The 26,375-nt window shown below is 36.3% G+C and overlaps 7 protein-coding genes across 10 annotated transcripts; 4 read left to right on the forward strand and 3 right to left on the reverse strand.

The window, feature by feature from the left end:
* Positions 1 to 166: 166 nt before the first annotated feature.
* LOC116766530 (arylsulfatase I-like) lies at positions 167 to 6,319 on the forward strand. 3 transcript variants are annotated; one of them, XM_061522916.1, is made up of 12 exons: positions 167 to 281; positions 1,190 to 1,349; positions 1,715 to 1,874; positions 1,987 to 2,081; positions 3,099 to 3,166; positions 3,334 to 3,487; positions 4,405 to 4,562; positions 4,758 to 4,906; positions 4,982 to 5,124; positions 5,393 to 5,543; positions 5,794 to 5,910; positions 6,116 to 6,319. In XM_061522916.1, the coding sequence occupies exons 2-12, from the start codon at positions 1,250 to 1,252 to the stop codon at positions 6,273 to 6,275; spliced, it is 1,455 nt and encodes a 484-aa protein (XP_061378900.1). In that variant the 5' UTR covers positions 167 to 281; positions 1,190 to 1,249; the 3' UTR covers positions 6,276 to 6,319. The 3 variants fall into 3 exon arrangements, with proteins under 3 accessions (XP_061378900.1, XP_032512308.2, XP_061378899.1); XM_032656417.2 differs by having other exon boundaries at positions 188 to 379; XM_061522915.1 differs by lacking the exon at positions 167 to 281 and adding an exon at positions 282 to 329.
* A 504-nt stretch (positions 6,320 to 6,823) lies between these two features.
* Positions 6,824 to 10,769, reverse strand: LOC116766605 (uncharacterized). Its single transcript, XM_061522917.1, has 7 exons — positions 9,617 to 10,769; positions 9,178 to 9,350; positions 8,944 to 8,989; positions 8,501 to 8,594; positions 8,193 to 8,343; positions 7,542 to 7,699; positions 6,824 to 7,363 (listed from the first exon to the last, which is right to left on the reverse strand). Exons 1-7 carry the CDS (start codon positions 9,954 to 9,956, stop codon positions 7,009 to 7,011), a joined length of 1,317 nt encoding a protein of 438 aa, XP_061378901.1. The 5' UTR covers positions 9,957 to 10,769; the 3' UTR covers positions 6,824 to 7,008.
* Positions 10,770 to 10,959: 190 nt separating this feature from the next.
* Positions 10,960 to 11,693, forward strand: LOC116766440 (uncharacterized). Its single transcript, XM_032656280.2, has 2 exons — positions 10,960 to 11,272; positions 11,399 to 11,693. The coding sequence occupies exons 1-2, from the start codon at positions 11,075 to 11,077 to the stop codon at positions 11,633 to 11,635; spliced, it is 435 nt and encodes a 144-aa protein (XP_032512171.1). The 5' UTR covers positions 10,960 to 11,074; the 3' UTR covers positions 11,636 to 11,693.
* A 590-nt stretch (positions 11,694 to 12,283) lies between these two features.
* Positions 12,284 to 16,365, forward strand: LOC116766209 (tyrosine-protein phosphatase corkscrew). The gene is made up of 2 exons (XM_032655989.2): positions 12,284 to 12,604; positions 13,060 to 16,365. The coding sequence occupies exon 2, from the start codon at positions 13,159 to 13,161 to the stop codon at positions 15,043 to 15,045; it is 1,887 nt and encodes a 628-aa protein (XP_032511880.1). The 5' UTR covers positions 12,284 to 12,604; positions 13,060 to 13,158; the 3' UTR covers positions 15,046 to 16,365.
* Positions 16,366 to 16,813: 448 nt separating this feature from the next.
* On the reverse strand, positions 16,814 to 17,568 carry LOC116766249 (protein yippee-like 5). Its single transcript, XM_032656046.2, has 3 exons — positions 17,357 to 17,568; positions 17,120 to 17,279; positions 16,814 to 17,047 (listed from the first exon to the last, which is right to left on the reverse strand). The coding sequence occupies exons 1-3, from the start codon at positions 17,472 to 17,474 to the stop codon at positions 16,960 to 16,962; spliced, it is 366 nt and encodes a 121-aa protein (XP_032511937.1). The 5' UTR covers positions 17,475 to 17,568; the 3' UTR covers positions 16,814 to 16,959.
* A 517-nt stretch (positions 17,569 to 18,085) lies between these two features.
* On the forward strand, positions 18,086 to 22,144 carry LOC116766431 (TBC1 domain family member 19). The gene is made up of 11 exons (XM_032656272.2): positions 18,086 to 18,305; positions 18,394 to 18,528; positions 18,773 to 18,947; positions 19,119 to 19,206; positions 19,279 to 19,339; positions 19,570 to 19,803; positions 19,872 to 20,009; positions 20,771 to 20,912; positions 21,082 to 21,191; positions 21,256 to 21,347; positions 21,498 to 22,144. The coding sequence occupies exons 1-11, from the start codon at positions 18,204 to 18,206 to the stop codon at positions 21,751 to 21,753; spliced, it is 1,533 nt and encodes a 510-aa protein (XP_032512163.1). The 5' UTR covers positions 18,086 to 18,203; the 3' UTR covers positions 21,754 to 22,144.
* LOC116766430 (alkylated DNA repair protein alkB homolog 8) lies at positions 22,135 to 26,250 on the reverse strand. 2 transcript variants are annotated; one of them, XM_032656270.2, is made up of 8 exons: positions 26,060 to 26,250; positions 25,749 to 25,986; positions 25,358 to 25,672; positions 25,095 to 25,254; positions 24,426 to 24,672; positions 23,862 to 24,017; positions 23,583 to 23,735; positions 22,135 to 22,591 (listed from the first exon to the last, which is right to left on the reverse strand). In XM_032656270.2, exons 1-8 carry the CDS (start codon positions 26,153 to 26,155, stop codon positions 22,199 to 22,201), a joined length of 1,758 nt encoding a protein of 585 aa, XP_032512161.2. In that variant the 5' UTR covers positions 26,156 to 26,250; the 3' UTR covers positions 22,135 to 22,198. The 2 variants fall into 2 exon arrangements, with proteins under 2 accessions (XP_032512161.2, XP_061378818.1); XM_061522834.1 differs by having other exon boundaries at positions 25,749 to 26,001; positions 26,060 to 26,137.
* Between the last annotated feature and the right edge of the window lie 125 nt (positions 26,251 to 26,375).

Consider the following 26,375-nt stretch of genomic DNA (forward strand, 5'->3'; position numbering starts at 1 on the left):
CATTTTTAGTTTAAATAGTTTCATTAAAAAAAAAATCACATCTGGTCCTAAATGTCTAATATAATAATAATAATAATTTGTTTATTTCAGACAACTTACAGTCCATTTGTTAGTAATATAAGTCACATTTAAATATTCGTCCGATGTGTTCATTAACGGCGCGATCATTTAAATGCGGCTTGAGACTCGATGTACCAATCACATGAATAATTCATGTGACAGCTCCGTTGAGTGTCCGCGGGTGACAGCTGAGGAACTTTTTGAATTTGAATCTCCCAGCAGTATGTTGTTGTTCCTATTATTGTTTATTGTGACCAGTCTGTCTGATTGTGAGTGTCACGAAAGGCCTAATATTGTGTTAATAATAGCCGACGATTTAGTAAGTTCGTGCATCGTTATTAATTTAAATGTTTATTACGACTAGTGAATAGTTTTTAAATTAATTATATAATACTGACAATATTGTTTTATGAGTTCGTCTGAACATATGTTTTTATTAATGAAAGCTATATTATTATTCTAGTCGAAATTATTGGAATATTTATAGATTTAGGCGGTTTAAAAAAATATATTAACTCATACGACCTGTGTACAAAGATTACTGTAAAATAAATTGGTTCTCCGATATGTTTACGTATGAGATAACGGGACCTATATTTACTTAAACTGCATAATGTGCCTGATTATCTCATATTTATTTTAAAAATTGTAACTTATTGTACGATAAAGATAATATACTAGGACAGGGTAATATAATACCAGAATTATTTATCATAAGTATGCTTACATTAAAAGTGTAATTATGTAAAGTTATAAAAAATGCGTCGCGTGATTATAACTTTTGTTCCGTCACAAATGAACTTTCCGCTTTCACTTATTGTTTCCCGCAGTCTAACGCGTGGGCTTTAGACAAATAGAGTGTCGAACATTTGATAATTGCCTCCACAACACATTTAGATATAAAGAAGTAAATTATTAAATAAATTCAGAGTAATGCTCGAATACCGAAGTATCAAGTTAACCTTTTCGAATACATCATTATATATTTTTTAATGCACGACATTTTTTTGTTTGTTTTAAATTAACAAATCTCCCGTTACCTTGATGCATTGAAAGTTTTCTGAGGTCATTTCGCAACATTTTTAAATCCATCTTTTGAACAGAATATTAAAAATATAAAACATCGTAGGGCTGGAACGATGTTGGATTCCACGGATCGAACCAAATACCGACCCCCAATATCGATATTATGGCCTGGTCTGGTGTATCGTTGCACAATTATTACGTGACGCCCATATGCACGCCGTCTAGAGCTGCGCTCATGACGGGGAAGTATCCGATACATACTGGTAAATTTTACTATTTTTTTTTTAAAGGAAATTTATTATTTTTAATATAATTTAAGTCAAAATGCTCTTTATTCCACCAGCATATAAACATATCGCGACTAATTTGTTTGTGTGCTCACGTAACTTCTTTATTCATGAATCTGTCGTGATGGTTCTTTGATTATTATTTTTAGTATCCCATAGTATTTATTACCTTTTAATTATATTGAAAGTATTGTTTTGAAATAAAAGTAACAACTTTTAAATCTATTGTATGATTGAATTATACGATCTTTTTATGATATATTAGACATATGAAAAGAAATGATTAATTTCACTTCCTAGCTTATAATATTACGAATCGTATTTCGTGTGTTTTATTTAAGGCATGCAACACACTGTAATTTTCGCGGCTGAACCTCGAGGGTTGCCGCTCACTGAGAAAATTTTACCCCAATATTTAAAGGAGCTAGGTTATAAGACACATCTAGTGGGCAAGTGGCATCTCGGATCATACAAAAAGGAATACTTGCCGTTAAATAGGGGGTAAATATGTATTATATATTATATAAAGTCAAGTATATAAAATATTCCCTATTTCATCTGTTGTGTATACTATGTAGATAATTATAAGTTATGGGTAATTTTTTTATTTAAGATTCGACAGTCATCTTGGATTTTGGAACGGAAAAATAGACATGTACGATCACACGAACCAGGAGAAAGGATATTGGGGATTTGATTTCAGACGAGGTTTGTATAGAAAAATATTAAGAGAAAAAAGATCTCTTAAAAATGGCCTGATTTAAAAATAATTTAATTTTGTATTTAATTATTTTTATATGCCATAATTTAATTTTGTGTTTAATTATTTCTTTAAAAATAATGTTTCGAGTTAAATGAAAATAATAACTACGCGTTTTTTATTATTTTTAAACCTACCTACTCCCGACGTTTCGGTTACGTCGCTGCGCAGTAATCTGCAAATATTAGTTTCATTTAAAAGGAATACTCGCGGGAGTTTTAGATCTCATTATGTCTTGAGTTATTTTATTTCCAAGTGTTTTTGAAGAATTATTTAAATTTCCATTTTATTTCAAACAAGCGGGGCGTCGCTAAGTAGACTGTTTTAGTAGGTAGGTAGGTATATTTTATGTCAAAGTATTTTAGTGCGGTAAATGTCTTACGTCACTGCATCAGACATCGTTACCATGTTCGTGTACAGATATGCGAATAATTTATGACAAACTATTTAAGTGAATTGTTAACACCGTAATAAATTATATTTCAAATATGTTTCGTTTTGTAACTGACACATATTTAAATTTATTTTTGCCTGTAAATAACTCTAGATTACGGAACACGCGTCAACTTAATTATATTTTTATCAAAACTTGCAATTCTATGATAAAAATATGTTTGTTCATATTTACAACTCCGCCCCTTGACGATATGCTGATACAGATTTCCCCCGAAGTGAACAATAACAAAAACAAAAAACAAGTGTTCAAGAATTATTGTTTTAAACAGAATTAGTTTTACACCTGTCTTTGGTTCCTTTTTCGAACTACCGGGTTTAGTTAACGCGATTACTAACCCAATGTTTGGGCCAATGTTAAACCTTTAATATCAGTATCACATTATTTCGTGGTTAATTGTGAATTTCATATAAAAATAAGTCCTGTTAATATATCCTGTCCTGTCCTATAAATATATATATTTGGTGAAGGTGTGACATGAGTTTATTCGATGTGTGTAAGATTGTTCTAGACTTCTCCACGGCCCACGACCTGTTCGGGCAGTACGCCACAGATGTCTACACTAACGAAGCTGTCAAGGTTGGTGTCAGGGCCACAGACGATATATAAGTATCACTAAATATTGTCTTCGCTTTCTGTGCTAAATCTCGATATTTGACAAAGTCTATCTTAGACTTTAATAACTTGTATGTTCAATATCTCGATTATTTTGTTTGCTCTGACGCTTCAAATCCAAATTTCTACAGATAATAAAGTCCCACAACACGAGCTCCCCGCTGTTCCTGATGCTGTCTCACTCCGCGGTCCACACCGGCAACCCCTCCGAGCCGATCCGGGCTCCAGAAAAGCTATTCGTTAACTTCACACATATTCAGGATTTCCAACGGAGAAAATTTGCCGGTACGTTCCATAAGGATTAGCTTCAGCTACTATCAATTAGAAAATATATAGTGAAAATTTCATCTACGCGAGCTGGACTCCAACCTGCAACTTCCTGAATTACGTTTCGGTTACGTTGCCAGTTAAACTGACGTGCGCTGATATATGAAACCTCCTTAGTGAAACACGAGCCGAACCATGCTCGGGATAGATTTAATAATCTAAGAGTTTATCTTTTATTCCACGGGACAATCTATTCCTATTTATATTAATATTTAATTGGAACAGGTCAGTTGTGGCGGGATGCGGGATACTGACACGTCACTGAAGTAGACAGTCAGACCCCTGACCTAGTTGCGTCTATGATTTAAGCAATTTATAACGTGCATTCAGATCGAGAAAACTAGGCTATTATTTAGTTGCAGGACGTTGCTGACTTATTATACAGAATAATCAAAACTGTGCAACTTCTTAAGTAATTTGTTTATTCTTAATTTTCACAGGGTAATGGATAGTTGTACCTAAACATGCTCTTAAAATAATCTCTCTCTTTTCCACACGCCTCCTCTTCACGATAATCACCCTCCTCCCTCTCTTAACATATGAGATGGTAGACCCTATCTGTGGTCAGGTTACTACACCTCGAACATGGGCTGACTTAACCGGGGAAGTACCACAATCTCACTGTAGATCGGCGTGAAGTAGTCTTTAATGGCGGAGAAAGAGACGGTTGCCCTTTCTCTTTCCCACCCTCTCCTCTCCCTCTCTCACTATCAAGGTTGGCAACGCATCCGCAATATCCCTTTATATCGCAGACGTCTACCGGCGACCGGTAACCACCGGCAGACATTCCATTAAGTAGACCGTCTGATGTAAAAAACCTCATCCCTTATTCCGCACAGCACCTATTTATTATGTTATCGAACATATTGCTTCAGCCGTGCTCACGAAACTGGACGAGTCGGTCGGGGAAGTGGTCGCCGCGTTGAAGGCGAAGGGTGTGTTGAACGACAGTATCGTGGTGTTCACGACGGACAACGGCGGGGCCGCGGCCGGGTTCAACGACAACGCCGCCTCCAACTACCCTCTTAGAGGGGTAAGTACTGTGTGTGTGAACTTAGATACGTCACACATTCCACCGTTACAAGTTGGACGCCACCGGAACCGAAGCTGTGACGTCTCGAACATTACGTTCCAAGTGATTTGTGCGAAGCAACTAAATGTGGTATATATTTACAATAATGTTGTGGAGCAAACATTAACATCAGAAGTTGTTTGTTTGAAATAAAAGGTAAAGAATACTCTGTGGGAAGGAGGCGTGCGCGGGGCGGGCTGGCTGTGGAGCCCCTTCATAGACAAGAGATCTCGAGTCGCCACACAGAGGATGCATCTAGTGGACTGGCTGCCGACCTTGCTCAGCGCGGCCGGCATGAACGTTAGGTGACACGAGAGAGGAAAAGATAAGAATGACAGATAGGAAAAGATAAAAGATATTAACGTTCTTTGGTATTTCAGTTCGATTAAACATATAGATGGCGTCGATCAGTGGTGCGCGCTGTCCCAGGACCTCCCGTCCGCCAGAGAGTCCTTAGTCCACAACATAGACGATGAGTACGGCAGCGCTTCCATCACATACAAACAGTGGAAGGTACATAAAGGCGAGTACTTTCACTCTCATCGTCTCTCATCTCGTGAAAACCTGTCTCTATTCATCGGACATGTGACTACCCTCACCCAATGTCTATCCCTTACAAGATTTCTTCGTCTAATTTTAGCGTTTAAAGTAACCCCCAAAAAGTCGTCGATACTACTACGACTAAATAAAAACTGAAAACGCTACGTAATTACTTTGAGGATTCAGACTTGTGGTAAGCACTAAGCGTTGAAGTACTGTCTCTTGTCTGACGTGGTGTTCCTCTAATCCAGGCACCAACTACGGCGGGTCCTGGGACGGGTGGTACGGTCCGGCGGGGCGCGAGGGAGCGTACGACACCACAGGATTACTAGCTTCTAAGGCGGCCGGCGCCCTACTGGATATGGGGATGTTGCCAGATACGGAGCATATACTGAGACTGAGGTGAGATACTAGAGATGGCAGGAGATAGAGATACATCTTCTGAAGAGAACATGATAGACGTAATTTGAAGTCCTTTTTGTTTTTATTACGAGCGAGATGAAAGTTGAAAATAATAGTTTTTCATCTCTCACTGATTACCGGTACAGCCGCTTTTAGGATGGTCTAGAGCTCGTTACTGAAAGATCTTGCAAGAAGGAAATCGTAATCACAAAGGAATTGTACTAGAACAGCTTGCCGATTATAATTACAGATCTGAAGCGACCGTGGAGTGTGGAGACCGCGAGGCGCTCCCGTGTCGACCGCTGGAGGCGCCGTGCCTCTTTAACATAGACGAAGACCCGTGCGAAACCAGGAACCTCGCCGACATGTACGTGGCCAGCCAAAACGATTCAGGAACATTACTAACCTAGTGTTTAAGAGGCGGAGGCAGTTCACCTCACTAGACTACCTTTAATACCGAACATTACGTGATAACTAATGTCTGAAGAACTCAATTCGAAAGCTTGTCCCAAGGACCCAGAGGTTTTTGTCTACTGTGTCCATTAAAATTCTATCGTCTCATGTCATTACAGACATCCAGATGTCTTACAAATGATGTTGAAGGAGCTCGACAGGGTGAACCGCACCGCGGTCCCCCCGAACAACCAGCCGCTGACCCCCGTAGGTGACCCCAAGTATTGGGGCTACGTGATAACGAACTTCGGTGATTATATTAATAATGAAATAAAATAGAATCAATCAAACAATGACCTATTAAATTGTAATCTAAGCAGTAACATATTATTTATTTCTAAGCACGCCTCTATCCCGTCTCTTCTCCCGCTAACTCTAGGTCGTCACAGCACGTTCTCGTTCTCCTCACCCCACTCTCCACCAGCCCTGTCTCTTATATCCTGGATCTTCTCATACATACTCTCACCGTCCAAACTTTCCTCCCCCTTCCCTTGTGTTGTATAAATGTTCTCGCCCTGGTGTCGTATAAATTCCTGTATCTTCTTTGGCACCGCGTCCAGTCCACCCTGACCCATGGCTGTTCGACCTCTCTACCTTTCTCCAACTCCCTCACTACCAATCTCCGTAATGTCCCTCGTTATAAATCTTCGGATGCTCTCCAGCACCGGTTCCTACTCGCTCAAAGAAACCTTCATAGTATCTTTATTTCAATTCTCCGTTACATTGTTCCTACACATCTCATTATTATAACGAAATAAAACACTTCTCCGCTCACTCCAAGAACAGATACAAACATACATGAGATTTAAATTAAATTATCATTTTCATATTATGTAAGGTTTATTAATTATAATATTTTTATGCCATTAAATTAACATAAACAGAACATATAATGTATTCTCTTGACATATGTCTTATGAATTTAAGACGTATAATTAATAAAATTAACTATTTTTTATGAGAATGTAATTATTTGAAAGAAGATAATCATGAAATGAGTGAGTGTTGGCGTCTACTGGAGCCTGGACCTCTTGGTGCGGACCCCTTTCCTCAGATTCCTCTCGCTCAACTTCCTCTTAGTGCGGTTCTCATCCAACGTCACATCGTCCTCGGCGGAGAAAGCTTGTTTGTACTGATCCAGTGTTTTCTGTGTGTGTCTGTTTGTGTCAGGGGTCGTGACCCCTGTCTTATTGCCGTCGGATGTCAGGCTCACCTGTTCGAAGGGGCTGATGACCCCCGAAAGCGGGTCAGACTCCTCCAGCAGGGTTTCGGCCAGGAGCCGCTCCACAACATCTCTGTTCATATTGAAGAATTTGGACATGACCGAATTAAGCGCCACTGTTATTATCTTCTGCGGGGTTTTCGAACTGAAATCATAATAACATTTATTTTTTTACCGTTCAGCTTCACTTTCGTGCTTTCATTTACTTTCAATTTGAATTTCACACTCTGTACTTGAAGTTAATAGTTTTTTATGAGTTAACTATGTGGTGGGACGTTTCAGACTTATGGTATATTTTATGCTCGCTGCTCATAGTGACTAACTCGGTGGGTTCCTCGGGCAGCACTCCGTGTGAGTGCAGCAGTCTCATCAGCTTGTGGGCGTTCGTCTCTGATATGCGGAACCTCTGTGATATGCTCGCGCCATCTATGCTTGGTATTCTGGCGCACCACTCCAACGTGCGGCGGAATATACACAGGCTCTGAATAATTTGAAACTTCGGTTATTGGAAAAAATTACAAATCAATGATATAATATTAACTTATTGGAATCGAACCTGATACTTGGGTGACTTGATTGAACTAATCTAACATTTGAGCTCTTACGACCCGAGTCCGTAGTCTATGGTAGTTAATCATTGACCCGAGTCTATGGTCTATTAATTATTATGTATTAAGAACTATTTTATTTCACTGTAGTGAAAATCCTCGTGTTATAATGACTTGCCATAAATATCAAACTATTGATATTTTTAACCGACTTCAAAAAGGAGGTTTCTCAATTCGACCGAATATATGATTTTTTTTGTTACTTCGCGGATACCTTCGTCGTTGATTTACCGATTTTGATGATTTTTTTTATTAGGAAGAATATATTTCAAAGGTGGTCCCATGATAAGGAAACCAGGGTCCGATGACGGCAGACCAGAGAAATCGAGGGGAACTTTATACAGGACAATATTCTTATAATGTGACCTCTCTCTTGGCGTGTGTGAGAGTGGCGAGCTTCTTATCAGTGGGAGTCCTGTGTGTGTCTGTTTGATAACAGGACACACAGCAGTGAGACGCGGCGGCCGTGACGTCACACACGCCGTAACAACACGCGTGCTGGTACGTGCCGCAGAACCTAGACAGAGAGTGAGATAGATAGATAGTGAGTGAGATAGTGAGATAGAGAGAGACAATATTATGTTTTATACATGACTTAATTATGGAGATATTAATTGTTATATATGTATATCTATATGTATTTCCATATAAGAATAGTATGTAATGTAACTCACAGACACTTGAGCAGCTCGCTGACGTCACATCCCTCTTCATGTCTGTTACAGGGACAGACTATTTGGATATCGGTGTCAGGTGCGATGTTGGAGCCTTCAATGTATATGAAATTCTTAACATATTTTTATGCGATATATGTGGATCATTCCTATGGTGTTGCGCCACCTCGTGACAAGGGGGCGAACTATTCACTACACGTTTACTAAAGCATTCCTTCTATTAATGTTTGGAAACAAGTAGAATAAACGCGTATGTTCTGGAGTGTTCCAGTAATCGGATTGTTGCGTATTAAGACTGACTGACTGACTGACTTAAGCGATATTACTTGCGACTTTTATAAAGAGAACATTCGCGTCTTCTATTAAATACCTTGTATGTTTCGAATGTTAATCAAATCCTGGCTTTTAACATTAAGAATTATTATATCATACACAACACTCACCGGAAGCTTGAACCTCGTTGGATAGTATCGGACGGTTCTGTGAAGGCTGGAAGTCATATAAACTTTATAACATACGTAGTTACAAACAATATAGTTATATTACAGTTGAAAATAAAATATTCAATGATTTGAATAATGACAACGTATGTGTAAACGTATCTCTAATGAACAAATCGGAATTCGTAATTTAATTTAGAACTTGCTTTCTTTGAAGTCGGTTAACGATATACTCACGATAGCCTCGTGGCTTGCGAGGACGTGTTCCTTGATGAAGGATCTCGCTATGAGCTTATGGTAAGGAGTTTCCACCCAGCCCAGTTTGATGGCGTCTACCAGATAGGGCTCCAGGTGGTCCTCGGATTCATCGGTACTGAGGAACCCCGGGGCTTGGTAGTCCGAGGGGGCGTCTAATATGACGGAATGGTAGGTACAGACTTAAACAGAGGAACACTCACACACACACACACACACACAGCAAAATAAATTTATATCAATTATCAAGGAGTCGAAGTTTTGCCACAACTACATAATCCTTACCTCACGGCCCCTTTACTGAGACCGTGATCACGGACAGGCGAGATTAAAGTCGTAGGAAACGGATGGTGTCCGAGAAACTTAGTTACAATTAAACAAGTGTATGTGAAAATGTTTGCTGTGATAATACACATGTTACCCTGGTTGTAGTACAGTCGCAGACTGACGTCGTACGCGGCGGGCAGCTCCGTCTGACAGGACTGCATGATAACAACACAAGCCCGTATGAGGTGAACCGTGCGCTCGCGAACGCTCTCGAACGTGTGCTCGGTGTGGCGACTGTGGCGACCGCGGCTGTGGCGGCTCTTAGAGTGTAGGTCGAGAGTGACGCGGTCGTCATTGTACGAGTACTCGAATATATGATACTCTATGAGATTCTCCGGCTTACACTCGTCCTCGTAGAAACACAGCGCCAACTGGTGGAGCTGAGGTTGTGAGTGTAATATGTTAGCCTGTACGTGCTTAGTGTGAGATTTCATCTTTATCTGACGCTCGTAAAGCTTTTCTAACACGAAGCATTGTATAGTTTCAGTGGAATATCATTAAAAACGTGACCTCGCACCGAACAGAAATAAACTTCTTAGATACAAAACTAATTTATAATGCTTATGATGAATATAAACATTTAAAAGTGATTAGTAAATTTAAAGGATTTTAAAACTCGAGTAATAAGAACGTTTTCTTATTTAGGATGAACAAAATACTTGTAATAATAAAAATATCGGGAGGTAGATGTCCATGAAAAATATAAAATTGATAACTTACAAACTTTTTATCGAACGCTTCAAATGCTTGAGTCAAAGCAGTGCTTAAAAACTGCGCTAGTTCGTTTCTACATTTTTTCTTAAGAATACGCAATTTGACGCCACCAAAAGTTTCCACTGTGTAACTGTCCTCTGGGAATGCGTTCTTTAAGTACGTTATAGTACTCACTGCTACCACTGTCAATTGTTTCATGAAGGTAACAGAACTTGTATAATTCTCAGTTACCTGCTTAGGAAAAACTTTCACCCATTCTGATACTGCCTGTGGTAGTACATTATTATTTAATAAAATAATATCGTACCAGTTTATTATGAACCTACAGTATCTGTCTAGTTGAGTTAAACTAATTTAAACAATAACTTACTTGTGTAGCAGATGTTGCTGTTGCTGTCATTTTTTGCCTAAATTTAACGAATATTTAGCTTTAAAACGATTTAACGAACAATCAAACCGATGTTTTTATTCCCGCCAAACTTTTCCAAGAATTTTTTTATTTACTTTTTTACTTCTATTAAAGCCAAAGGGCTGAACACATACATCCAATATTAAGATAAACTTATATCAATATTCCTATTTAATTCTTATATAATACCATATTAAAATTTTATTACTTTTATAATTATTTAACTGAATTCCTTTTTTATAAATATCCAAAGAAAATATACCTGTTATTTCACATAGAACCTCTGTGCATTTATATTTTTAATAAATTCTTTTTACAAATTTGACATAGTAAATTAACAAATGACGCTTCATTCATTCAAATATATGTAAAATAGTTAAAAATAGTTTGGAATATTTTATGTGAAAACATTGGAAGTATTTTAAGAAAATGCTATGTCCTGAAGGCGCACAATACACAAACGAAACAGTCGTTAAAGAAGAAGATGAAAGCAGTAAGAAAAATATAAAAATGTCAGTGGAAGGTACCAGTAGCTTGGAATTAAACTCTTATAAACATCCTAAGAGTTGGAAAAAATCTATAACAAACTTTTTTCGAAATCAATTAAGATCTACAAAATCTAACGATGTAAGTATTACCTATAATTTTGACTCAGACTGTAATGTCAATCAAATATTAATATAAATTTATATACGTCTTAATTAAAAAGTAGTATAATATTAACAATTTATTATCATACCACAATTTCGTCAGGGTGATCACTCCTCTGGCAGTAAGGAAAACTTTGATAAAAAAGATATAAGCCCTGAGCAGAAATGGCAGTCCCTGGGTAAGGTATTCAGACGTCAAAGCTTCGTCGATCACTGGCAAAAGTCTCCGAATCAGCATGGTGAGAGTTCATCACAAAGTAAACGTCAAGCTGTAAGAAAAGTATTGTCAACTTATTTTGGAAAATCTCCGAAAACTACAAACGAGAAAAATGAAAATTAATATTGTGCTCTAAATTGTTAAATAAATTCTATATTTTAATAAATTCTCTTATCCTCAAGTCTAATATTTATTTCAACAAGAGAAACGCAAAGCGATCTAATTCCAAGCTAGAATGCTGTTGTTGGAATACTTAGGTAGTCGAAGAACAACCATAATACAGCAATACACTAGAAATAAAATTATCAAAACTCTTCATCTATCTAGTATCTAAAATCAAATTTTCAAAATAGTGAAAAAATAAGCTCTATTCGTTTTTAAATCGTAACTTAAATCATATTGGTACATAATTTTTCACATTATTTATGTACCTAAAACACTGCATAGTAAAGTCAACATAAAAATTTTATATTTATAAATTACATTTCGCCAGAACTTTAGAAAGTCCTAGTACATTTGTATATATTGTCTATACAATCGCTATCTAGCTAGCGCTATCTCTAGAGATCACAGAATTCAAAAAAATTGCAATAATGAGTGATTAAATACCTTTTTATTATTAATTATGTTTTGCCTCTAATCCTAAAACTTAAGGATTATTTTACACTGAATCAAAATACAATTCTTTATAATATGCAAAAACAGATAAAAAAGTCAATATGATATAACGTTCAGAAATTGTCTGCGGAGCTGTCGTTATACTGACATTACTTGACATGGAAGTAAAAGAAAAACGGAAAAAGTTGTGTGACATTTCCGCAGGCCGTCGGAGAACGAAATATATTTGGCTATTCGTCTAAAATAATGTTTAAATATATTAACTTATTTTAAAAATAGGTGTCAGAGATGGTGCTTAAAATTCCTCAGAAACTTTTGTACTATACCAGCGGTTTACTTGAATTGGTTAACTGAATACGCCCTTGAAAATAGTGATACAAAAAGTCTTAAGTCAGCATAGCAACAACACTTGAGTAAATTAAACATTATATTCAAGAATAATCGAAGATATTACATTAATGGTGCCTTTATGAGGTGAGACGTTGTTAAATAAATCACAAATTTACCTTCACTTCCCCTACTAAATGCACCTTTGATGTCTCTCAGTACATAGTGTGAAGTGTATGCAGCCATAATAGAATGTGTTACTGTTAACTATTCGTGTAGATATTTTGTTTTCGCATAATATAGTTTAACTTATCAAACTTAGTTTGCAATATATTTTAATGAATGCCACATACATTTTGGTATTTTTTCAATAGATGGTTTTGTTATGGCTTTTGGTATAAGAATTAGGGAATAGTAGAGTGGAAAATACAGTTTCAGGATTTTTTGTATAGAATATTTTTATATAAATGTATATATAACCATTTGTGGTAATTTATAATTTTTCAGCTGTTAATGATTTTATTACCATACATACTTATCAACTTACATCAGAACCAACTATTAAAATTGTGTGATGATAATTTTTTTCTCTTTATTTACAGATGAGTGATGAAATTTTATGGCATATACAGCTAGACCATCATAGATTTATTTGATTAAGTATATTTATAAGTCGGAGTGGTGCTTCAGACTAGAGTAAGATGATAACAAGGCGATGGTTCCATCCCTCACTGAATGGTATAGATGCAGAAAAGTTATTATTAGATAAAGGCAGAGACGGCTACTTCCTTGCCAGGCCCAGTATGAGCAATAAAGGTGACTTTACACTGTCTGTGAGAAGAGGGACGGCGATAACACACATTAAAATTCAGAACAATGGTGAATTCCTCGATCTGTATGGTGGAGAGAAATTTGCTACCTTGTCTGAACTCGTTCAATTTTATATGGATAATCAGGGTCAGTTACGTGAGAAGAATGGAAATATAATCAGACTTAAGACTCCTTTAAACTGCGCCGATCCTACCACGGAACGTTGGTATCACGGACAGCTCACTGCCAAGGAAGCTGAGAGGATGATGCTGGAAAATGGAAAAAATGGATCCTTTCTTGTAAGAGAATCGCAGAGACAGCCCGGTGATTTCGTACTATCAGTTCGAACGAGAGACAGAGTTACTCATGTTATACTAAGACGACAGGACAATAAATACGACGTCGGGGGAGGCCAGCAGTTCGATGACATTGTCAGCCTCATAGAACACTATAGGAACTATCCTATGGTGGAGACCAATGGGGAAGTCTTGAGGTTGATCCAACCTTTCAACGCAACACGTATCCAAGTGCAACATTTCCACACACGTGTGAAACAACTCCAAAAGGAAAACGAGGGTCCCATAGAAAGCATGGCTTATAAACAAGGCTTCTGGGAGGAATTCGAAACGTTGCAAATGATGGAGAATCTACAATTATTCGATAGAATGGAGGGTTCCAAGCCGGAAAATATAAGGAAGAACAGATACAAGAATATTATACCGTTCGATCACACCCGTGTAATACTCAGAGACGTCCCGCCTGACGCCCCGCCGGGGTCGGACTACATCAACGCTAACTACATCCGATGTGACTTCATCGACTCCAATTCTGAATCACACGAGGTGAACGGCTGTAACGAAAACAACAGCCCCAACACTAAGGATATGGCGAAGACCAAAGACAAATCGTCTCCAATGCACACGGGTGTCATCATCACCGAAGAGAAACCGAGAGAAACAATGAAAGGTTACGGCAACGGAACACATAAAACTATACCGTCCTTCGAACCGTGCGTTCTAAGAACGAATCCGAATTACGTGAACACAACGATACCGAAAACGACGGAGAAGTTAGACAAATGCGATCCGGACAAGGTTTACAACAAGATATACATTGCGACCCAGGGTTGTCTATCCACTACCATCTATCAGTTCTGGTCGATGATATGGCAAGAGGACGTGCGCATTATAATAATGACCACGAAGGAAATCGAGCGCGGGAAAGTCAAGTGCGAGCGCTACTGGCCCGAATTAAACAAGACGGAAGTCATCAAGAAGTACACTATTTTTAACGAATCCGAGTCATCCACCCAAGATTACACTTTACGACGGTTCCTGATTACGAAGAAAGACGAAACAAAGAAGAGGACCATATATCATTTCCACTTCACCGCCTGGCCGGACCACGGGGTGCCGTCCGAGCCTGGCCGAGTTCTGAATATTCTTCTGGACGTGAACTACAGACTTCAACAGATAATGACCAGTCCTGACCCCCCAAACCAGGCTGTGATCTGCGTGCATTGTTCCGCGGGGATCGGTAGGACGGGCACGTTCATAGTCATAGATATGATTCTGGATCAAATACGGAAGGAGGGTTTTAACTTCGAAATAGATATCCATCGTACGGTGCAAATGGTCCGCGACCAGCGCTCCGGTATGGTCCAGAACGAGGCGCAATACAAGTTCATATACATGGCCCTCTTGGAGTTCATCGAAACTGAGAAGCAAAGGGCCATGGGTCTCGGGCCGACGCCGTCGCTGGACGCCACTCGCATATGATCCGAGATGTTTTGTAAATACGTCAAGAAGAAAAATCGTTTAAAATGCTTTATTAATCGTAAAGGGGCGAGTAGAGGTCTAGTGTTCCCTAAAACTATACTATAAAATGTTAGATGTACGTTAAGAATTTACGCTAGGTCGTTTATTAATTTTATCATAGTTTTATTGAAGATATTGCAATATTTTATAGAAGTGGAAATATATTTATGTATAATAATAACGGAATTATTAATAAATTTAGTATTTAAGTTACGTTTTTTCAAAAGACGCAGTATGATAGTGATCATTATCTTTTTTTTTTTTTGTCTTCTAACGATTGTAAATGTTACATTGTCTTCGTACTTTCCGTAGTTGTACGCCACGATAAGCTAGACTTTAGTACTAACAGTCTATAAATAATACTATATCGCTGATTGTTACTCGGGACATGATTATTTTTCCTCATACAATGCTAATTCTAATACGTCACTGTGTAATTTTTTTAATGTATAAAACGAAATCAATGATAGTGAATATAGGACATGTAACGGAGACCTGAAGAATGTTTCAAATTGTTGCTTTAAAAATGTGTACTATACGGAGTCAGGAGATTGACTTCAAAGTGATCTCGAATCAATTTTTAATTAGAGAGAGTATATTATTTACTTTTACTCATGATAGTCCTTTACAGTAGCAATAAAAACAAAATATAAGCGTGTCTCAGACGAGCAGGTCCGGGCCGCGGTGTTAGGGATAGATTAACAATATTTTTCTATAAAAAAAAATGCTATGAACCCTGTTACTAATTGTTTAAAATATATTTGTAGTCGGGAGCTTAAAAGGAGCATTTTGTAACATCCGTCACACACAATATCCAACCCCTTGTAGAGACATCGGTGTCTGTCAATGAGGTACTTCTCTTTGGTATATTTATTGTATCTTCTATAGATTTTTAATTTTACAGTAGTGAGAATTCTGAGGTGCTTTGTAACTGTGCTTACTCGTCTTAGACGATAGTGGATATTATCTTCATCTTAACATGTTATAATGGAATTGGAAATCGATTTGTTACTTAGTTTTATTTCATCGATTTTGATGAATTTATTTTTATTTACAAAATTTACTTAATAAATAACAGTATGTTTTGAATATCGACCGAGGCGTCCGTCGCTGTTTATTCAGAACTGGCATGTAATTTCAAATGTTTTGTTGGCATTTTATTTATCTATTCCTGTATGTAAAGCTGAGCTTAAACAATGCATGAATATAGAATGAAGCGAATTGTTATCTGCTGAAGATATATGTTGTGTTATAATAATTAATAAAATGTGATATTGTACAGTTTATATTATTATTTCATTACCCCAGTAGCAAGACTTGTAACTAGTTTGAAAAAATATACATCCATGTGAAAACCATATAAAAACTATTTTGGTAATATTTTTATGGAAACAATATTCAAAACATAATGGAGCTGAACCTTAAACAGAAAATCTCAATATAATAAAAAAAAAAATTGAGACAAGTAGGCAATGGTTCTTTAAAAATGTTTTAATTTTTTTTTTTTAGAACAATCATGTAAAACTAAGCAAATATTTAAATTTTTTCAGTTTTGGCGAGACTAATGCGATAGTAGCTGAAATTTTAGTATGTAAATATTGTTAAATAACAATAAAAAGGTAAAAGATCATTTGTTGTCTGCCTTAGCAACAATAACAGTTTAATAGTAAGAAATTTACAGTAGCACAAGTGTAACACTTATACGGGGAATGAATTGAAACTAAAAGAATATTATTCTGAGAAAGAAAATTCATTTATATTTATTAATTTAGTACAAAATAAATTCAAGTCTATTAAAATTTTAATGATGTGAAATAATTGCTAGGTGTAAAAAAATTTTGTTAATTTACTCTCTTTAAATGATATTATTAACAGCTAGTCGTCATTATTCACTGGAATTTCTTCAATGCCTTCAGTTTCATTCACTAAAGCTCTCTCTAGAATCACTCTGCCTTCTTTATATCTGAAAGATAAGCATTTTTAATGTATAACGGTTATATTGAAATGTATATACGGCCTTGGTGTTTTTGTTTACCTTTGATTCTCTTCTGTAGCAAATTCGTAAACCCAACCAAGTTTTGTCGCGCAGTTTTTACAAGATACATCCCTCACCATATGCCTTCCCGTCAACATAACACGATCCTGGACCTCCGAGTACACAAGATTGACCACTTTGTGGAAGAGATATGCGCGTCCTACAATAAATTATGATGAATATAAATGTTTAAGTTGCTAATAAATATGAATAAAGGTCATTGTATTACGTTACAACCTGTAGCTCCAGTAAATCTAGTACTTATAAGTTCCGAACGGTTTGTTAATACTACATCGCATGCTGCACATGAAAATAATCGGGTCCCACCAATATGGTCCAAGAATATTTTGCCCATTTCTCTTATTTTCCTTTGTCTCTCTGGCTCATACGCTGTATAACTTTGTATATTTTGTTTTGATGGATTGTTGACTGACTGAGCTTTCTAACGAATCTGTCAGCTGATCAAACAGATAATATAAAGTATTAACATCTATATTTCACAGTTGTTCATTGTTATAATAAAAAAATATATAGTCATAGTATATATAATACAAATATTTCTTCATAGCATTTTATCACTTAACTATACATATGAATATTTATAATAGATAAAAAAGTATGTTTTAAAATTAGAGCACTATGACTATTGTCGTGTTTTCCATTTTAGAAGTCGAACGTGATCATAGAACTAAGTAATCCACTTATTAGTCTATCTAGAAGATGTAAGGGCCTATAGTAAATGAGACACAAATAATACAGGAGGTTATTATTTTCATAGATGAAAAGTAGATTTTAGTGGGAGGTTCCGCCCCTTACGAGACGATAAACATGATCCAATACCTCAGGGACAATAAATTCTTTTAGTAGCATTTTGCTACAAGTTTTTTTATTTAAGCTAATAAAATAAATGTTATGGTTGTCTAAATGTATGTAACCTTTGACAATTATTTCACTGTCTAGCTTGTTGATTCGTTTCCTAAGTTACTAAGTGCTTTCAGTTTCGACAAAATATTTTTTTACAAAAAGTAAATAGTGTAGTGTAGATGTAACATACAAAATCAAAATAAATGTACGTTTAAAAATAATGGAAAGTATAAAAGATGACGCGATACATAACACTGCTATGAAACTAGCAGAGGAATTAAAAAATCTTTCTATATATAAATCGATTTATAGTGATGTTCAGGTGAAGGTTACAGAGGGACCGTTTTAAATAACGCGATGTTAAATAGTTTTAATTTATTTTATGTCATGATAAATTTTCTGTTTAACAGAAATTAGTTTCCTCACCAAATGTAAACAAAGAAGATTTTAAACAAAGTTTACAACAGGCTATGAAAGAAAAGGGCTTAGACACAAAGCTAAGGAACACCGTCTTTCATTGGGTTAGAACACAGGGTAAACAAAGTGTAAGTATTACATGGGACTATATTTTAATATAAATTTAGCTTTTATATGAATATTTTTATTTCAAAAGGGACAAAATGATATAATCGTGTCCTACTCTAATATGTTTATTTATAAAAGTCAAAAACTAGATCTTTTATTAAATTATACTTTGATATCATAAATATGTAATGGATAGGCGAATATTGTATTTCACGCTTATTTAACAGTTCATGATAGTAAATACATATTGTATACTTTTGACAGAAGTTAGATCCGTTAACGTCGTTGTCAAAAGCAAGTCTGCAATGGGAGAAACGAATACACAAGTCGCTTAATTCAATGTGTTCAGATCTTGAGACATCACTAGCAAAAATACGATCTCAGAGCGAACAAGAAGAACTTACGGAGAAATGGAATGAACTTAGCACTTACAGTTTAGGTATTTAGAATTTGGTGGAAACTAACAATTTTGATACATTTTGATAATTTTTCACAGCAGCGAGGAGGCATTATATATATTTTTGGTCCTAAAATTAATGACAGTTGTAAAAAAAAAAAACATCTTTTTATCGGACCGTAGTAATTATTAGATTAATGTTTTGTGTTTTAGATTTATCAAAATATAGACCAGTTTACGCGCCAAAAGACTTTTTAGACGTTTTACTGACTTTATCAGGTTACGTTCCGTTTACAAGAGAGTAAGTATTATACTCATTTAGAAAGTATACACGTTCGTAAGACATGCAAATAAAATGATTAAATGATTTCAGAGACGAACCGAAATGGGAATTCTCACATCTACCTCTACAAGTAAAAAATTTGGAGCAATTGGTTCGTATAACTATTAAAACGACTGTGAAATTTTACTTGCATCTGTATTGCTTAGGAACTGTAAAGAAAAATATTTGACACTTATTACCCCGTACACAAATTATATACATATATATAAATATATTAATACTATAAATATATTTATGTGGTGTAGTCGTGTTATGGTGTGCTCAGCGTGTAAACTCGCCATCTATTACAAAGCAATTTGAAAAATGAGGGCAAATTTCTAGAGAAAAATCTACGTGGAGTGGTGTAATGGTGAACCGTTACTGGGAGTGAATCCTAATATGCCCAGCACTGTGCCCGGTTTCGCCACTCTAGAGGCCGAACGCATCGGTCTAGGAGAGAGAGTCTCTGCTCTGGGATACGCTCCTGTCATACAGGAGTTCCTGAAGAAGGGAAGCCCACAGTGTTTGCGAGCGAGACTCTGGTCTCAGGTTTTGGGGGCGGAAGTTAAACAGCAGGTAGATCGTACGACATTATAAAAGTAACGTGTTAAGGAATGCCCTATAAAAATATTGATTAATTTCAGCAAATAGCGTACTTCAATCAGTTACAGAAGAGCGTTTTGGAAGTCGACTTGATGATCGACAAGCTTATATTTAAGGATGTTCAATTAACCGCCTCGAATGATGACCAGTACTTCGTGTTCGAAGACTTACTTTATCAGGTAACAACTGACAAACTCGCTGAAAATACAATAAATACAGAATATGACACTTGTATATCAGTTACAAAATATATAAAATAAAAAAATACATTTTACTTAATAACATTAATTATTAATGTTAGTGTTTAAGAGAAGCTACATATTTGTATTTCTTTTTGACTGAAGTCCACGTCTGTGCGGATATTTTTTTTTAAATTTAAGCCACGAAAAGCATTAGGCTTTTAATTCTAATTTTTAAATTTAATATGTAAAATAACTTAAATGTGAAAGTTAGTGAGGATGTACGGATCTCTCTCTTAGGCAAAATCAACTTAACAGATTTTGATTAAACTTTGTAGTAACTTAGACATCAGTATAAGTTATAGGCTATAATTTATGCCGGAAATTCTTGTATATATCGCGTTAGCACGGTATAACAGATGTGTTGTGTATGAAGTCCCGACACACAGACCATAGATGGCGCTGTCGGTTGGTCGTGGTTGGTTGTCGCGAGTTTTAACACGGTTTACCTCGAGTCTGATACTCTGATTACTTTGATAGTAGATTTACACTCGAGTACGAGTCGCGAGACGAGGCACGAGCCGAAGCACAAGATGAGAGTGTAAATAGTCGCTCGCGGCCCGCCTCGTGTCTTGTCTCGCGACTCGCAGCGCTCGTATCCGGAGGTGCGAGCTGTGATACGAGACGAAGCACAAGACGAGTAAATATAGTTTGAGAATATTTCGAAAATCGAAAACAAAGTCATAACATTATTACGGCAGGTGATGTTGTGTTTCTCTCGCGACGGGGAGGTGTTGTCCCGCGCTCGCTCGACCGCGTTGACGGTACCGGTGCGGGGTCGGAACGAGAGGACCGCCTTCCCGCCCAGCGGAGTGGTGCCATTCCATGGCTTCACCATGTACGGTATGTTATATTGCGGTGTGAGCGAGTAATCACATCACCATATCATGAAATCACTTACTACATAACACATCAAGTACAAATATTTGAAATAAAGATTATTGATGATTTGTATTTTAAACAGATTCTCTATCAGTTTTGCTTTAATGTGTATCTATGACTGTTCTTTCAGCGACGCCATTTTGTTATCTTTACGACGACCCGGTCCAACTCTACTACATATTTCGCGCCTTTTATATTCGTTACTGGCACAGACTGCACTACATTTCAACGCATCCACAGGTAAAATTTTACTACTGTTTTTATTCTTTTTATCATATTACATAATTAAAATCCTGTATTCTAGGGTATAGTCTCATTATGTCTTCTTTACGAGAGGTTACTGGAGGCTCACGAACCTTTGCTGTGGATACATTTCCGCAACATTAATATAAATCCGTGAGTGTCAAACTTTATCATACGAAGCAATAACTGCTTATAAATAAATCTATTGTAATTTAATTCCTTGACTTTACCTATATCGTATTTTTTTTTAATTTTGTAATATTAATAATGTTATTTATATAAAGGCAAGGCATTATTTTGCAGCATCCGAGTTGTGTTTAAATGGATAATGCGAGCTTTCAGCGGACATCTGCCGCCGGACCAACTCTTACTTCTCTGGGACTCGATACTCGGATACGATTGTTTGGAAATTTTACCTCTATTAGCTGTAGCCATATTGAGTTTCAGAAAGGAAAATATTTTTCAGGTAAACACGTTACAAAATGTCGATGCTGTGCTAGCGGACCTGTCGACCATATCGGTCGTACCTTTATTACAATTGGCTTTGATGAAGTCGTAAATTAAAATTTTGTCATAATTTTTTTTTAAATTGTGTTCAGAAACGAGTTATATACTCTATATAATAATTTTGGTAAATGACATTTTTCGTTTTAGAACTGTCAATTGTTGATAAAAACATTTAGTAGAAACACGTACGATAGACGAGCCAACTGCAATGACTTTAATAGATTTAATGTTTTCTCAAAGTGTAAATAAAACTATATGTTTATAATGTTAGTGAATTCATTTTTAATGTTAACGAATTGATATTTATCGTAAAGATCAAATTATGTCGATGCGTGTGTCCCCACTCACCGTTATATAGATGTATTGTTTTGTATAGAGTTTTATAGCATTTTTTTGGTTTTGTAAACGAATTTATAGTAATAAAACACGCATGTTATGTTCAACGGTCGTTTTATTTGAAATTAAACGATAATTATATATCATGTAACATTCTTTATTCAAATCTTTTGACATATGACACACCAGTTGCCTTCCTCATAGAAACTCTTTTCGACGACGACTCCTTGGTTCCGGCACAGTTCCTCGAGCTCGTGTTCCTCGAACACGTGGTAATATCTCAGCAGGGTCTGGCTGGACTCATTCTCCAGTTTGTTCTCCTTGATTTTCCTGAGTTTCCACGGCACTAAAACGTCGTTATGTTTGAACTGCGTCCTGTTCTGATGCACCGGTAGCTGAATGCCGGCCGTCTTGTAAGTATCCGATTCGGTGTTTTCTTTGTCCTTACAGAGATAGTTCGATTTACTCTGATCCTTCGCCCACACAGTGACGAGTGCTCTTCCTCCGGGACGTAAAAGACGAGCTATTGAGGCGATCGCTTGACGTCTCCTGGCCTGTGAAACATATATGATATGAGATAATCATTAATAAAACAGTGTTGTTTGAAATGTGTAACGTATTTTTTAGGTCCCATCATTACCAAAAAAAATCATAGGCTTCAGAAATATTTGTACACATCGGCGCAATTCCTATTATTTCAATAATCAATAATTAAAGACAGTTAAAATTATCAGGGCTTCCCCGCATAGCCGTTTGAGTAGCCACCTGTTAAATTGGTGGGTGTAAATAGAGGCGAGAGAGCAGATTAAAAACAGTCAGTTGCAGGGATCGGACCTCGTCGATATAAAGGATTCGTCAAACCGTTTACGATCTTCTATTACACGAGAGGCCGACGATAATGAAGAACAAGGCATTTGCGACGTCACTAATGCTGACGTCATAGTCTTTAAAAACCACGAAAGGAATCCGACATACATAATAATCAAAAAAGGACGAAGTACAGGAAGCATTCTGCCAACATGCCTCATAACTTATAAAGGACACTTTCTATGTACAAAAAAAAGACGAAGATACCAGAAGATTGAATGTGTTAAAGACCCGCCGTGACCCTTGACCTTTAAATAGAAATGGAATATCAGGATGACCACTCCTCGTTCAATCATATATCATCAAATACTGAGAAGACACTTTTCATCATGCTCAGCAGCATAGATTGATGTTTATAAGCCCTGAAACTAAATTTTGGGTTCTTCATAAACTGATTCCTAAAGAAACCAAAGCAGGCACTGGATAAAGTTTTAACCAGTTGTTAACACCTTTAATGTACTGTTACAGAGACTCTTAATACCTCTCTTCTCTTTAAAATTATCCCAAAAGACTATCTCCTAATAAAACACAAAAATTGATACGACTACAAAATTTCATTATTATTCTCTTAAAATTTTTGCATACAGCCTTGGACTTTGAAGAAAATCTTCATAATGTTGGGTACTCAAATTTTGGTCCCTATACCTCCTCCAGCATGTCTGGCCACAGATAACTCACGTAAGTACTGAAGTGATGTATGACGGCGACGCACAGCACAGCGTCGGCGCGGCCGTCACAGAGCGGCGCGTGCAATACGTCCGCCCGCACGCAGCACGCGCGCGTGACTGCCCTGCACTCGGACAACAGCCCCGCGCTGTACTCGCAAGCGATCTGTTCAGAAACGGAAGTTCATTCGAATCAAACGGATGCACTGATATTTTTTTATATCATTATAAATGGCTGAATAGATTTTTTTTTAATTCTTAACGGCTGCATAAAAATGAATAATGAATTAACCTGCAATAGATCATTCCTATTGAGTATGTTCTTCCCATTTCCAGCTCCAAGGTCCAGTACGATAGAGCCGGGTGGTATGTCTTGGAGGAATTCCACCACCTTCGGCCAGGGCTTGTGACGAGTCGAACTGAAGTGACCAGCTATCTGCTCATATACCTGGAATTATAATTATATTATTAAAGCATTGAGAACATAAGTGTAGGATTTATTTATGTATGGGGCATACTTATAGCGATTATTCTGTCTTAACTTTGCTTGACTTTGGTTTAATGGGTTTATCTAAGAAAAAAATATGCAGTATGCGGTTATATATATAATTTGATACTCACTTAGAGTTTAAGTAATAATGAAAGTTAAAATAACAGAAGAATGTAATGTTGAATTCTCTAGACTAGAGTGAGGGCAATAGCTTAACTGTCAAAGCCAGTAGGACTCGACACTCCAGGGACAAAGGTTCGAATCATGATTATGTCAACGAATTTTTCATTTATTATCTTCTCTATGAATTTTAATTCAAGTATATAATTTTACTAAAATAATCAACAAAATATACAAATATCAAACCTGATGTACATGGAGATCTTCTAAATGTGAAGCGACTTCATCCAAGTCGGCCGTCGCCCTGCTGTCACAGAGCGTCTCATAACAACAGTTACACCGCCCCTGCCTCGTCTTCCTGAATGTCAAAGATATCCGCGTCCCGCGAGCTTTTGTTTCACTCGTGATCACTTTCACTAGTCCATTATCGATTTTTCTGACTTCTATGATGGGATCCCATGTCCTCGGTTGAATGCCATGCTGCCAGTCATATCTTATTAAAGATTTGTTTCACATTAAATTTATATAAAGATTCGTGTGTTATATCTGTTACTGTAAAAGTTCAAACTGCGGTAAATCTTAGGATTTTCCAGTAAATTTTAGTATTGACCGATATGAGTTGGTAAATGTTGAAAATAGGATGATTTTTTCGAGTTTTTTTACCTTTAGAATTCAGTACATGCTAGGTTTTACTGCTGTCAGCTGGCAGATGTTGGTTTAAGGAATAAAACAATAAAGAATTCTCAATTATCTACTTCAATAAACGTAACCGAACCTAAACTGATACCTCTTTGGGACATTTACTATTAAGAATTGGTAAGTTTTAGGTTTTACTGGATAATCTCAGGACTTACCGCAGTTTGAACTTGTACAGTAACATATATATGTATTGTTAATTATTTTACTATCAATCACCTTGCTTCAGCTTGCATAACCAGCAATGATCTAGACGGCACCACCACTGGTACATACGCCTTACTGTGATGTTTCCAGTCCATTACAACTGATGAATTCAACGACAGAGATAAAATTGTATCTCCGAATGGACTGTGTTTGTCCACATGACTTGGTATACCTGAACAAATATAAAAAAATCGTAACATTATTTTAAAACTAATGTTTAAAATGATTTATATTTATAATTACTTAATAAATAAGAAATGTCCATATTTCCTTACCTTGTCCTGGACTATACTTATTGACAGTTAATTGGTCTGGAATGCTAAAATTAATACCATAATCTTCAAGTCTCTTCCAAATAATTTCACATTCTTGGGGTATTTTCTCATCAAGGGGTTGATTTAAGTCTACATCGTTAGAGCCATATCTAAATTCATAGCCGTAATGTTTCACTTGTCTATTCTTCAAGTTTGATTCATCAATCCAGTCAAAGAGTTCGTATAGCTGCTTCTCTTCATCTTCAGTGATAAATTCTTCTATTAATGTTAAACCTTCAGGATTACTCGAGGAACAAATTATCTCGTTGTTTGGAACTGAAAATTATGATAAACTTGTATGAAATAATTAAGTGATGAGAAGGTGAGAATAATTTCTATAACATTCACTTACCACTTTCAACAAAACACATGTATAAAGGCACGTCACTATTGCCGCTTAAAGTACCGTCATATGTATCGTAAAAGATTTTCGCTTCTTCAATTCTACTGAACACAATAAAACAATGTGAATCGCCTTTTTCTGCTATGAATTTTAAAACTATCGGTGTGGGTGTTATCTTCTCTAACATTAATAATAAATCATTTTTCTTAAAACCAGTGGCTTGGCCTACGTTACACAGTACTATATTCTAAAAACATTAACACTACTTAATTAAATAAATAATTAAAATGAAAACTAGGAAAAAACTTAACTATACTTACCAATCCTGGAATATCTGTACATATAATTTTCTTAGAATTTTTAAGTCTCACAGCAAATCGCTTCTTTTTACGTTCTATTTTTCGCAATTCATCCATTATTTTAATTAAAACCACTTATCTCTTAATATTAAGATATACCTACTTTACCTACTTTTGTAAGTTATGTTTTTAATAACCTATTTACTGACAGCTGTCGTTAGTTTGACAATTATTTCAGTCCAAATCTCAATTATTTATATGTATTGTTATTAGAACTCTTTATCTCTTATTTTATAAATGAAAGTTGCCCAGTTCTCATTTGAATTTAGCAAACCGA

Source organism: Danaus plexippus, chromosome 15, assembly GCF_018135715.1.
Source record: "Danaus plexippus chromosome 15, MEX_DaPlex, whole genome shotgun sequence".
NCBI classification, from domain to species: Eukaryota; Metazoa; Arthropoda; class Insecta; order Lepidoptera; family Nymphalidae; genus Danaus; species Danaus plexippus.

Coding starts and splice junctions, on each gene's coding strand:
- LOC116766430 (XM_032656270.2), bottom strand. CDS start 26,155: ATGGATGAATTGCGAAAAATAGAACGTAAAAAGAAGCGATTTGCTGTG. Junction 25,987..26,059: donor GTACAGATATTCCAGGATTG/GTAAGTATAGTT, acceptor TAATGTTTTTAG/AATATAGTACTGTGTAACGT. Junction 25,673..25,748: donor CATGTGTTTTGTTGAAAGTG/GTAAGTGAATGT, acceptor CATAATTTTCAG/TTCCAAACAACGAGATAATT.
- LOC116766249 (XM_032656046.2), bottom strand. CDS start 17,474: ATGGGCAAAATATTCTTGGACCATATTGGTGGGACCCGATTATTTTCA. Junction 17,280..17,356: donor TAGATTTACTGGAGCTACAG/GTTGTAACGTAA, acceptor AATTTATTGTAG/GACGCGCATATCTCTTCCAC. Junction 17,048..17,119: donor GCTACAGAAGAGAATCAAAG/GTAAACAAAAAC, acceptor CTTATCTTTCAG/ATATAAAGAAGGCAGAGTGA.
- LOC116766440 (XM_032656280.2), top strand. CDS start 11,075: ATGCTATGTCCTGAAGGCGCACAATACACAAACGAAACAGTCGTTAAA. Junction 11,273..11,398: donor GATCTACAAAATCTAACGAT/GTAAGTATTACC, acceptor CAATTTCGTCAG/GGTGATCACTCCTCTGGCAG.
- LOC116766530 (XM_032656417.2), top strand. CDS start 203: ATGAATAATTCATGTGACAGCTCCGTTGAGTGTCCGCGGGTGACAGCT. Junction 4,907..4,981: donor GCGGCCGGCATGAACGTTAG/GTGACACGAGAG, acceptor TTGGTATTTCAG/TTCGATTAAACATATAGATG. Junction 5,911..6,115: donor ACCAGGAACCTCGCCGACAT/GTACGTGGCCAG, acceptor ATGTCATTACAG/ACATCCAGATGTCTTACAAA.
- LOC116766209 (XM_032655989.2), top strand. CDS start 13,159: ATGATAACAAGGCGATGGTTCCATCCCTCACTGAATGGTATAGATGCA.
- LOC116766431 (XM_032656272.2), top strand. CDS start 18,204: ATGGAAAGTATAAAAGATGACGCGATACATAACACTGCTATGAAACTA. Junction 19,340..19,569: donor TAAAAAATTTGGAGCAATTG/GTTCGTATAACT, acceptor GCAAATTTCTAG/AGAAAAATCTACGTGGAGTG. Junction 21,348..21,497: donor CGCAACATTAATATAAATCC/GTGAGTGTCAAA, acceptor ATTATTTTGCAG/CATCCGAGTTGTGTTTAAAT.
- LOC116766605 (XM_061522917.1), bottom strand. CDS start 9,956: ATGAAATCTCACACTAAGCACGTACAGGCTAACATATTACACTCACAA. Junction 9,351..9,616: donor GCGACTGTACTACAACCAGG/GTAACATGTGTA, acceptor CCGTCATATTAG/ACGCCCCCTCGGACTACCAA. Junction 8,990..9,177: donor TCGCAAGCCACGAGGCTATC/GTGAGTATATCG, acceptor TATGACTTCCAG/CCTTCACAGAACCGTCCGAT.